Source organism: Patiria miniata, unplaced genomic scaffold, assembly GCF_015706575.1.
Source record: "Patiria miniata isolate m_02_andy unplaced genomic scaffold, ASM1570657v1 HiC_scaffold_3, whole genome shotgun sequence".
Taxonomy (NCBI): Eukaryota; Metazoa; Echinodermata; class Asteroidea; order Valvatida; family Asterinidae; genus Patiria; species Patiria miniata.
The window spans coordinates 4,255,197-4,268,020 of NW_024037069.1; the positions used below are offsets into that span (position 1 = coordinate 4,255,197).

The 12,824-nt window shown below is 41.6% G+C and overlaps 2 protein-coding genes across 2 annotated transcripts; both read right to left on the reverse strand.

Moving 5' to 3' along the window:
* Positions 1-8,467: 8,467 nt before the first annotated feature.
* Positions 8,468-9,490, reverse strand: LOC119738295 (cephalotocin receptor 2-like). Its single transcript, XM_038213137.1, has one exon. The coding sequence runs from the start codon at positions 9,488-9,490 to the stop codon at positions 8,468-8,470; it is 1,023 nt and encodes a 340-aa protein (XP_038069065.1).
* A 1,434-nt stretch (positions 9,491-10,924) lies between these two features.
* On the reverse strand, positions 10,925-11,974 carry LOC119738297 (galanin receptor type 1-like). The gene has a single exon (XM_038213139.1). The coding sequence runs from the start codon at positions 11,972-11,974 to the stop codon at positions 10,925-10,927; it is 1,050 nt and encodes a 349-aa protein (XP_038069067.1).
* Between the last annotated feature and the right edge of the window lie 850 nt (positions 11,975-12,824).

The window sequence follows — 12,824 nt, forward strand, 5'->3', positions numbered from 1 at the left end:
ACGACACCGCTTGAGTACTAGTTTTCTCAGCTCTGAGCGAAATTTCTCGTACTTGAAGCAGTAAATGACCGGGTTGACGAGCATGTTGCAGGCCACCAGACTGGTAAACAGATCGAACAACGGATCGTTCCAATGTCCTGAAAGTTGTTGATTCACATACAACACTTCTATTGGTGTCCAGCACAACACAAACATTATGCCTATCAGCATTGTCGTAACGAGAACGTTTTTCTTGGTTTTATTTGTGACATATCGAGCACCGTTCATTGGATTAGAAGATTTCTTGGTAAGCTTGATGAATATTCGGCTGTATGTATAGATCAAAATGGTAATGGGAACCAAGTATTCGATAGTAATCACCGCCAACGTTTCGAAAACCTTCAAACCAGTTTGCCATTCCGTAGGTTGACATTGCCCGTTTTTAACTTCAAAAATAAATACAAAATGAGAACTGTATACGAAGCCAATAGCCCAGGCAGTTCCCATGGCAAACTTCAGCTTGACAGAGGACCAAATATTTCGATGTTTCACTGGGTGGCAAGTCGCCATAAACCGCTCCAGCGATATCATGACGAGGTTGTAGGTGGATGTCACATTCATACACCATATGATAATACCAAAGTTAACGAACCGACAAGTTAATTGGTCGGATATATCACCATCGAGGAACACTCGTTTTGGGTTGATCCGCAACACTACCTGCCAAAAGAAAAACACAACGCCAGCAACACAGTCGATGATTGACTGATGCAAGATGAGATGATTTGTGAAGGAGCTGAACACACGTCGTCTGAGCAGCATAACGGTGATGACCAAGCCGTTACCAAGCACAGCCAAGCATGCGATGAGTGTGTACACTGCAGCAAGTTGAGGGTCAATCAGATTTTGTGTCGAGTCGTTGTTGGTTGTGTTGTCCAAATCCGTTGAGATTCCTCTCAGGTAGTCTGAAGACATGATTTCTCGGCACCCGGTTTCTGAAATGCGGTGTCTATTTCTTTAAGATCATACACCGTCAGTGTGTGGTGCGCATCTGTGGTTCAGATTTCACTTCTCAACATGTTTGTGTGAGTGTGTACCAATCCTTAGCTATGAATTCGATCAACGTTCCACTCCGATTTGGTGAGACAAAGACACCCATCTTCTATATATATGAAAACGTGAGGTATCTACTTTATGCATTAGTGTGGTCCACATCTTCGGTCCAGACTTCATATACCAATGTGTTTCAGTGAGTGAGTACCAATCCACAGCCACATATTCAATCAACGTTCCACTGTGATTTAATCACCCAAAGACAACCGTCTTCTTTATGATTGCATGCAACTTCGCCCAATCGCTGTAATTTCATAAGAAACATGCCCACAAAGCAATTAGAAAATGTGTATTTCTACCGTTGTACAGTTTAAAGAAAACTGCTCGTCACCGCTGAGATAGAATCGAATTTCGAGGTCACCAAATGTTTTGCTCTTTGCTGACGATTACTAGTGACGAGTTTTCAATCAAATCGCAGCCTCGCATTTTAAGCGTGTGATTTGATTGTTTTGGAATAGCATTGTGCATCGGGTCGAGTTGACCAGGCCAAACCGACCTGAAGCATAATAGAAATAAACCAAATACGAACCAAATCCGATCTGAACTCCCTAAAACCGACCCGACCCGACCTGACAAACATTCAAGGAAACCGACCCGTAAAAATAAACGGAATTTCTGTTTTGGGCAACTGTATCCGCTTTTTGCGCGTGAACTAACACCCGCCTCACCTAGCGTGTAAATCGTCGCCTCTCAGCAATTGAATCATACCGTACGGCACTCACAACGTGACCTACTGGTGGGCGGCCCTACATGTTATAGACGGTGCGTGATTTGCAGAAAACCAATTGATCGTACCGGCACACAGTGACTCCGCAAGAAATATTGAGATGTGTGAATTTTTTTTCAATGTAGGATGATGTCTCAAAACCGCCAAACTCACTGGTTTGACTGGAATCCTGCTGCTGCACAATTTTAACGTGTTTTAGATGGGGTTGTGATCGCGAATTAGCTTTATGTGGCCTCTCTGGACTCCCATATATTTGCACTAAGTTTAGTCGGGCACCATTTGCAGTCATCATCCGACATTTGAAGTAAAACAATCAGGTAAAAAAAAACAAAAAAGCCGCGTCGCCGCACCACTTTTTGGGCAAGCTCCATACCAGAAACCGGAGACTTTTTGGGGGGGCCTTATGGAGTCGTGTGTCATTAGATAAGGGCAAAGTAGTGTGGTGGAGCAGTTATAACGTCTGGTTAGCGCCTGATCGATTATAATGGCAGGATTTGTCGAAATCCGAACGGATTACTTTTGGTATAGCCTAAAGACCGGTTTTCGTCGGCACCAGTCTTCTGAAATGCGGTGTTTGTTTCTAAGGAACTGAGCCATCAGTGTACCGTCCGCATTTGCGATTCAGACTTTATATATCAAGGTGTTTCAGCGAGTGTGTACCAATCACCAGCTTCGAATTCAATCAACGTTCCAATCGGATTTACCCAAGGGCACACGTCTTCTTTTTGATTGCATGCCACTTCACCCAAAAGCTATAATTTAATAAGTCTCATTTGGCTACAAAGCGTAACTCGAAACACTTCAACTTAACCCTTTTGCAATTCAAAGAAATCTGCCCTTACTACTCAGATATAATTGAATTTCGAGGTCCACTATGTTGCCCTTTACTCACAAACACTAGTTACGAGTTGGCGTGTTCAATCAAACCACGGCCTCGCATTTGTAAGCGTGTGATTCAATAGTTTGAGGTTTAGAATCAAATTATTTCCCACTTGCTTCCTACCACCAGTGCGAGGCAAGTAAAGTTCGTCAATACGTCTAGATGCGGAGGTTTGAAACGTGGTCCGACTTGAATCCTGCTAGATTGTGGTTCTCACGGTTGTTAAGAATTCGTATATTGTTTAAAGTTAAAGCAAATCAACTTCATGTCAATTAGGCCAATGGCCCGCGATCGTCCTGCGTATAGTCCCCCTTTTGTTGCAACGAACTTTTGGTCCCGCACTGGGACTTCGCGCTGAAGTCCAAACCACATTCCTTACCAGTGGAATTGACATTGGAATATATCATTCTATGATATCAACTACATTTGAATAAATATATTCCAATTGACATTGGAATATGTCATCCTTTGATATCAACTACATTTTCGAGTTCAAACGATTATTCTTTCAGTTTTGTTGATCGAATGATGCATCATATGAGCTTGTACTTTCAAGGTACAATGAAAACACAACAACAACAACAACAACAACAACAACAACAAACTCAGATTCACTCCTTCCCATACTCGCTGGCGTTACATACTTAATTAATATTCAGGAAGTTTGACATTCAAAAACACAGATAAGAGCATCTACATGTGAAATCTCGTTGAATGTTGTCGGTTCAAAGCGATCTGAGAACTCCAATCAAATGAAAAGTTTAGTGCAACAACAAAACATTGGTCTGTCAGTAACACAATTATAGTTTGGCCTACTTGCTTTGCTCTTGTACGTCGTGGGTTCGGTGCGACTCAGAAACGCCAGTTTGGAAGGAAAATTCTGATGTAAATGCAACACTCTGCTTAAGATTATTCACCAACATGCATTAGATAGAACAGATATACTGAAGAAAAAGCTTATTGTGTTTAGTGTGGTTCTTCTGTTGTTGAGGAAATAAATAGTTGTAGACTATTGGACACGAATATAGGGAATAATCCTAACAATAACAACCACCGTTTGTGTGTTCGTGTCTTCGTTTAGTTTAGTAATATTTTGGTCGACTTTGATTGCTCTATTAAAATACATCTTTGGTTTTGGTGCGACTCTGAAACGCCTGTTTTGAATGAAAGGGTCCGATGTAAATGCTACACTCCGCTTAAGATGTTTGAACAACATGCATTACATTTGTGTTCATTCGTGAGGAAGCAGCTGTCATTGAAATGGTATTCCCATCCTCCACTCGATTTCTGCGACACCGTTTGAGTACTAGTTTTTTCAGCTCTGAGCGAAATTTCTCGTACTTGAAGTAGTAAATGACCGGGTTTATGAGCATGTTGCAGGCCACCAGACTGGTAGAGATATCGTACAAAGGAGTGCTCCAATCTCCTGAAAGTTGTTGATACAGGTACACCACTTCTATTGGTGACCAGCACAACACAAACATTATGCCTATTAGCATTGTCGTAACGAGAACGTTTTTCTTGGTTTTATTTGTGACATATCGAGCACCGTTCATTGGATTAGAAGATTTCTTGGTAAGCTTGATGAATATTCGGCTGTATGTGTAGATCAAAATGGTAATGGGAACAAAGTATTCGATAGTAATTACCGCCAACGTTTCGAAAACCTTCAAACCAGTTTGCAATTCCGTAGGTTGACATTGTCCGTCTTTAACTTCCAAAATAAATACAAAATGAGAACCGTATATGAAACCAATAGCCCAGGCAGTTCCCATGACAAACTTCAGCTTGACAGAGGACCAAATATTTCGATGTTTCACCGGGCGGCAAGTCGCCATAAACCGCTCCAGCGATATCATGACGAGGTTGTAGGTGGATGTCACATTCATACACCATATGATAATACCAAAGTTAATGAACCGACAAGTTAATTGGTCGGATATATCACCATCGATGAACACTCGTTTTGGGTTGATCCGCAACACTACCTGCCAAAAGAAAAACACAACGCCAGCAACACAGTCGATGATTGACTGATGCAAGATGAGACGATTTGTGAAGGAGCTGAACACACGTCGTCTGAGCAGCATAACGGTGATGACCATGCCGTTACCGAGCACAGCCAAGCAGGCGATGAGTGTGTACACTGCAGCAAGTTGAGGGTCAATCAGATTTTGTGTCGAGTCGTTGTTGGTTGTGTTGTCCAAATCCATTGAGATTCCTTTCAGGTAGTCTGAAGACATGATTTCTCGGCACCCGTTTTCTGAAATGCGGTGTCTATTTCTTTAAGAGCATACACCGTCAGTGTGTGGTGCGCATCTGTGGTTCAGATTTCACTTCTCAACGTGTTTGTGTGAGTGTGTACCAATCCTCAGCTATGAATTCAATCAACGTTCCACTCCGATTTGGTGAGACAAAGACACCCATCTTCTATATATATGAAAACGTGAGGTATCTACTTTATGCATTAGTGTGGTCCACATCTTTGGTTCAGACTTCTTATACCAATGTGTTTCAGTGAGTGAGTACCAATCCACAGCCACAAATTCAATCAATGTTCCACTGTGATTTAATCACCCAAAGACAACCGTCTTCTTTATGATTGCATGCAACTTCGCCCAATCGCTGTAATTTAATAAGAAACATGCCTACAAAGCAATTGGAAAATTTGTATTTCTACCGTTGTACAGTTTAAAGAAAACTGCTCGTCACCGCTGAGATAGAATCGAATTTCGAGGTCACCAAATGTTTTGCTCTTTGCTGACGATTACTAGTGACGAGTTTTCAATCAAATCGCAGCCTCGCATTTTAAGCGTGTGATTTGATTGTTCGAGATTTGGAATAGCATTGTGCATCGGGTCGAGTTGACCAGGCCAAACCGACCTGAAGCATAATAGAAATAAACCAAATCCGAACCGAAACTGATCTGATCTCCCTAAACCGACCCGACACGACCTGACAAACATTCAAGGAAACCGACCCGTAAAAATATACGGAATATCTGTTTTGGGCAACTGTATCCGCTTTTTTTGCGCCTGAACTAACACCCGCCTTACCTCGCGTGTAATTTTTTCAGCAATTGAATCATACCGTACGGCACTCACAACGTGACCTACTGGTGAGCGGGCCTACATAGACTGTGCCTGGTATGCAGAAAACCAATTGATCGCCCCGGCACACAGTGACTCGGCAAGAAATAATGAGATGTGTGAATTTCCGAACTGTTTCTGTGTTTTTTTTTCGGTTTATTTCGGTTGATTTCATGGTTTTTTCCACACTGGCTAAACCGACCCAACCCGACCCGACCCGAAGTCAGTTTTCTGTCGGGTCGGTTTCTGTATCAGGACAGTTTTGCGCAGCACTAAGTTGGAATCAAACAATTTCCTTATTTTGAGAAGTTGCAGAATAAAAATAAACAAGTAAAATGAAAGTCCTCGAAGACAAAAATCTGCATATAGAAATAACAGCCTACTGACTGTTATGGCGTCCTGGGGCATGTCATTAGATAAGGGAGTAGTAGTGTGGTGGAGCAGATATAACGTCTGGTTAGCGCCTGATCGATTATAATGGCAGGACCCGAGCCACTTCTTTGCGAAAATCCTTAAAAAGTGTTTTTAAAAATCGAAACTTTTACAAAATTATATTGCAATTTGTATATGGTGGTCGGAAATTTAAAATGTGATTTCTCCACTTCCGATAAAAAACTGACGGCATTAAAGGAAAAACTTTGCGGATTTTGTTAAACTTTAAAGTCCCTTATTTTTCAGGCATGCCTTAACCGACAAGGGGGGGGGACGTAAGGCAGGATGAACTAAAACGTTTGTTGTTTTCGTGCTTCCGGGGGAAAAAAACAAGTGCATAGCCATTTTAAAAGCAACTTTAGCACGGTATCGAAAGAAAAAAGCATAATCACGTTTATGTACATACCAATTTCCTACTCGTACCAATGGTACAGGGCAAATACAGTTTGGCAATGCGTCTAGATGCTGATATTTGGAGCATGGTCCATCGCACCAGCAGCGTAGGCCGGCAGCGATTTTTTCCCCCAAACGACGTCCGCTTCTTATCTTCTGATTGGTCGAGTACATGCATATCTAATGCCTTGTTCTCAACACAAACCCAAGATAGGCTTTACGTCTTGTGAGAAATGTTCCTTCCTCACTTTAGTTGTTTGAAAGTAAAATGAGAATACGTGAACAATGTTCACTGGGATCTCGGATCAACTGACTAGAAGTCAGGACTACTTCCAATCAGTCCACGAATAAGCTGCAAGCCGCCTATGATTTAAACACCATTATTCCTTCTTAAATAACGTATTCTCTAAAGCCTTGGACATCATGAATATGCATGCATAACGAAGAGAGAGCGCGCCCTCTTTTGATATTGTCCAACTTCGTTTGGGGACAAAAATGTCGCAGGCCGGCATGCATTCATGTGATATGTTGTGGGAGCGAGCGATCCGCGAGCAGGAGAAAAAATGTTACTACGAATTTGAGCACAAAATATGTAAATTTATTCCTGAATCCTAAAATATTTCTTTTTTTTAATTATCTTTTTGCTGAAATAAAAAAACAATACAAAATCGAAAGCAGGACATATTGTAAGCCAGGGGACATATTGATTACTGGCCAACTTTACACACTTCTCAGATCACCCACGTGACGGGCTCTCAACCAATAGGAAAACCTTCACTGCAACAGGTATTTATAAAACAAATATGATACTGGTTGATAATCTCAAAAAGAAGGATGATCTATGCGGCGGAGGTATTTGGATGTTTTAATTGAACAGAGCCCTGCCTCCCTTGAAGCCACACAGACACTTTGATGATTCAAATGTTATATGATATGTTGCTGCATGAATAGCCATGAATCAGAGAAGAGACCCTGATAAAAACAAACCGATCGTGTCACTTGCATACGGTTCCTAAACCATCCGGCATGCCTTATAAAATGTGGTACCGTCATAATATCAATAGGCCTGTGCGTTGGCCGATCTTCCTCAAATTTAGCAGGAATGTTGGGTTACCAAGATACTGTAATATACTGTCATTTTTTTAGCTGCAAATTGTATTGTTGCCCCCTTTTTGGGGTGAAAAACAACTTTTCTGAAATTTGATACAATCATTATGGTCAATTTCCAATTAATGCAGTAACCTTTAAGAGGACGCTAGAGGGCCGGCGCTGTATCCGCTTTGTTAGAAAACAAATGCTTTTCGTCATTTTGTCCTTTTTTCCCACTTATTATTAGATATAGTAATGCTATAATTGATTTGCGGTACATTTTATGGATTCTATGATATTAACTACATTTTCGAATTGAAACGATTTTTCTTTAAGTTTTGTTGATCAAATGATGCATCATAATGAGCTTGAACTTTCAAGGTATAATGAAAATACAACAACAGCAACAACAACAACGACAACAACAACAACAAGCTCAGATTCACTTTTCTCCATACCCGCTGGCGTTTCAGAGTCGTGTCGTACTTAATTAATATTCAGAAAAGTTGAGTTATGTTTGACGTCCAAAACACAAATGAAAGCATCTACAAAGCACATGTGAAATCTCGTTGAATGTTGTAGGTTAAAAGCGATCTGAGAACTGCAGTCAAATGGACAATATTTAGTTTAACAACAAAATATTGGCCAGTCCATAACAAAATTATAGTTTGGCCGACTTGCTGTGCTCTTATACGTCGTTGGTTCGGTGCGACTCAGAAACGCCAGTTTGGACGGAAAGTGTCCGACGTAAATGCAACACTCCGCTCAAGATGATTCACCAACATGCATTCGATTTGTATTCATTCGTGAGGAAGCAGCTGACATTGAAATGGTGTTCCCATCCTCCACTCGATTTCTACGACACCGCTCGAGTACTAGTTTACTCAGCTCTGAGCGAAATTTCTCGTACTTGAAGCAGTAAATGACCGGATTGACGAGCATGTTGCACGCCACTAGGCTAGTAAAGATATCGTACAACGGAGTTTTCCAATCATCCGAGAGTTGTATATACACGGCCAACACTTCTGTTGGTGTCCAGCACAACACAAACATTATGCCTATCAGCATTGTCGTAACAAGAACGTTTTTCTTTGCTTTATTCGTGGTATTCCGAGCACCATTCATTGGATTAGCAGATTTCTTGGTAAGCGTGATGATTATTCGGCTGTATGTATAGATCAAAATGATAACGGGAACCAAGTATTCAAAAGTAATTCCTGCTAAGGCATGGAAAACCTTAAAACCAGTTTCCAACTGCGCAGGTCGACAATATCCTTCATTAACTTCAAACATAAATACAAATTGAGAACCGTATATGAAGCCAATGGCCCAGGCAGTTCCCATGGCAAACTTCAGCTTTACTGAGGTCCAAGTATTGCGATGCTTTACCGGGTGGCAAGTCGCCATAAACCGCTCCAGCGATATGATGACAAGGTTGTAGGTGGATGTCACATTCATACACCACACGAAAAAATCTACGGTAATGAACCGACAGATTAACTGGGCATATATTATATTACCCTCGAAGAACACTGGTTTTTGGATGATCTGTAAAACTACCCGCCACACGAAAAACACAACTCCGGTAACACAGTCGATGACTGACTGATGCAGGATGAGACGATTTGTGAAGGAGCGGAACACTCGTCGCCTAAGCAGCATGACGGTGATGACCATGCCGTTACCAAGCACAGCCAGGCAGGCTATGATTGTGTAGACTGCAACAAGTTGAGGTCTAAGCGGAGTCTGTATCCAGTAGCTTTTGGTAGTATTGTCGAAATCCGTCATGATTCCTTTTGGCTAGTCTGAAGACATATTTCGTTTGCAAAGGTTTTCTGAAGATGTGGTGTTTGTTTTGTTTCTAATGACTTAAGCCATCAGTGTGTGGTCCGCATCTGTGGTTCAGATTTCATATCCTAAGCATATTGCTGCCAAAATCCGTCAAAATTACTTTTGGCTAGCCTGAAGACCGGTTTTCGTCGGCACCAATCTTCTAAAATGCGGTGTTTGTTTCTAAGGAACTGAGCCATCAGTGTGCGGTCCGCATCTGCGATTCAGACTTTATGTATACCAAGGTGTTTCAGCGAGTGTGTACCAATCACCAGCTTCGAATTCAAGCAACGTTCCAATTGGATTTTCCCAAGGGCACACGTCTTCTTTTTGATTGCATGCCACTTCACCCAAAGGCTATAATTTAATAAGTCACATTTGGCTACAAAACGTAACTCGAAACACTTCAACTTAACCCTTTTGCAATTCAAAGAAATCTGCCCTCACTACTCAGATATAATTGAATTTCGAGGTCAACTAATTTGTTGCCCTTTACTCACAAACACTAGTTACGAGTTGGCGTGTTCAATCAAACCACGGCCTCGCATTGGTGGGTGTGTAATTCAATTCGAGGTTTAGAATCAAATTATTTCCCACTTGCTTCCTACCACCAGTACGAGGCAAGTAAAGTTCGTCAATGCGTCGAGATGCGGAGGTTTGAAACGTGGCCCGACTTGAATCCTGCTAGATTGTGGTTCTCACGGTTGTTAAGAATTCGTATATTGTTTAAAGTTAAAGCAAATCAACTTCATGTCAATTAAGCCAATGGCCCGCGATCGTCCTGTGTATAGTCCCCCTTTTGTTGCAACGAACTTTTGGTCCCGCACTGGGACTTCGCGCTGAAGTCCAACCCACATTCCTTACCAGTGGAATTGACATTGGAATATATCATTCTATGGTATCAACTACATTTTAATCAATATATTCCAATTGACATTGGAATATGTCATTCTATGATATCAACTACATTTTCGAGTTCAAACGATTATTCTTTCAGTTTTGTTGATCGAATGATGCATTATATGAGTTTGTACTTTCAAGGTACAATGAAAACACATCAACAATAACAACAACAACAACAAACTCAGATTCACTCTTTCCCATACTCGCTGGAGTTACATAGTTAATTAATATTCAGAAAAGTTTAATTATGTTTGACGTCCAAAACACAATAAAGAGCATCTACATGTGAAATCTCTTTCAAAGTTGTCGGTTCAAACCGATCTCAGAACTCCAATCAAATGAAAAATTTAGTGAAACAACAAAACATTGGTCTGTAAGTAACACAATTATAGTTTGGCCCACATGCTTTGCTCTTGTACGTCGTTGGTTCGGTGCGACTCAGAAACGCCAGTTTGGAAGGAAAGTTCTGATGTAAATGCAACACTCTGCTTAAGATGATTGACCATTTTGCATTAGATTTGTGTTCATTCGTGAGGAAGCAGCTGACATTGAAATGGTGTTCTCATCTTCGACTTGATTTCTACGACACCGCTTGAGTACTAGTTTTCTCAGCTCTGAGCGAAATTTCTCGTACTTGAAGCAGTAAATAACCGGGTTGACGAGCATGTTGCAGGCCACCAGACTGGTAAAGATATCGTACAACGGAGTGCTCCAATCTCCTGAAAGTTGTTGATACAGGTACACCACTTCTATCGGTGTCCAGCACAACACAAACATTATGCCTATCAGCATTGTCGTAACAAGAACGTTTTTCTTTGCTTTATTCGTGGTATTCCGAGCACCGTGCACTGGATTAGCAGATTTCTTGGTGAGCTTCATGAATATCCGACTGTATGTATAGATCAATATGGTAGTGGGAACCAGGTATTCGATAGTAATCGTCGCTGAAATTTCGAAAACCTTCAAACTAGTTTCCAATTCCGTAGGTTGACAATGACCTTCATTAACTTCAAACAGAAATGCGAAATGCGAACCGTACATAAAGCCAATGGCCCAGGCAGTTCCCATGGCAAACTTCAGCTTGACAGAGGTCCAAGTATTGCGATGCTTCACCGGGTGGCAAGTCGCCATAAACCGCTCCAGCGATATGATGACAAGGTTGTAGGTGGATGTCACATTCATACACCACACGAAATAATCAACGGTAATGAACCGACAGATTAACTGGGCATATATTATATTACCCTCAAAGAACACTGGTTTTTGGATGATCTGTAAAACAACCCGCCACACGAAAAACACAACTCCGGTAACACAGTCAATGGCTGACTGGTGCAGGATGAGGCGATTTGTGAAGGAGCTGAACACTCGTCGTCTGAGCAGCATAACGGTGATGACCAAGCCGTTACCAAGCACAGCCAAGCAGGCGATGATTGTGAAGACTGCAACAAGTTGTGGGGTAAGTGGGTTCTGTATCAAGTAGTTGTTGGTAGCATTGTTGAAATCCATCATGATTCCTTTCTGGTAGTCTGAAGACATGTTTCGTTTGTAAAAATTTCTGAAAATGTGGTTTTGGTTTCTAAGGATCTAAGCCATCAGTGTGTGGTCCGCATCTGTGGTTCAAGCTTCATATCCCAAAGTGTAGTGCTGTCGAAATCCGTCAAGACTTCTCTTTGCCAGTCTGAAGACAGTTTTCCGTCAGCACCAGTCTTCTCAAACGCGGCGTCAGTATGCAGTCCGCATCTTCGACTCAGACTTCATATTCCAAAGTGTTTCAGTAAGTGTGTACCAATCCTCAGCTACAAATTCAATCAACTTTCCTCTCGGATTTACCCCAAGACACAAGTCAAGTTTTGTTTGATTTCATACCACTCCACCTAAACGCTGTAATTTAATAAGACACATCGCTACAAAGCCAAACTCGAAACACTTCAATTTAACCCTTTTTGCAATTCAAAGAAATCTGCCCGTCACCGCTGAGATATAATTGAATTTCGAGGTCGACTAATTTGTTGCCCTTCACCCATAAACACTAGCTACGAGTTGGCGTGTTCAATCAAACCACGTACGGCCTCGCGTTTTGTAAGCGTGTAATTCAATTTGAAGTTTAGAATCAAATTATTTCCCACTTGCCTCCTACCACCAATGCGAGGCAAGTGAAGTTCGTCAATACGTCGAGATGCGGAGGTTTGAAACGTGGCCCGACTTGAATCCTGCTAGATTGTGGTTCTCACGGTGTATTCGGAAAGCAAGGCCGACTGCCTGTATGTGCTCGTGCCTTCGTTAAGAATGCGGTGTACAACCCTTCAGAGAGCGGGGAGTAGACGAAATCTTTACTGCGCCTTTTTGGGGAGTCGAGCTTTATCCACGTTTTGTTTCTCTTTTTAAA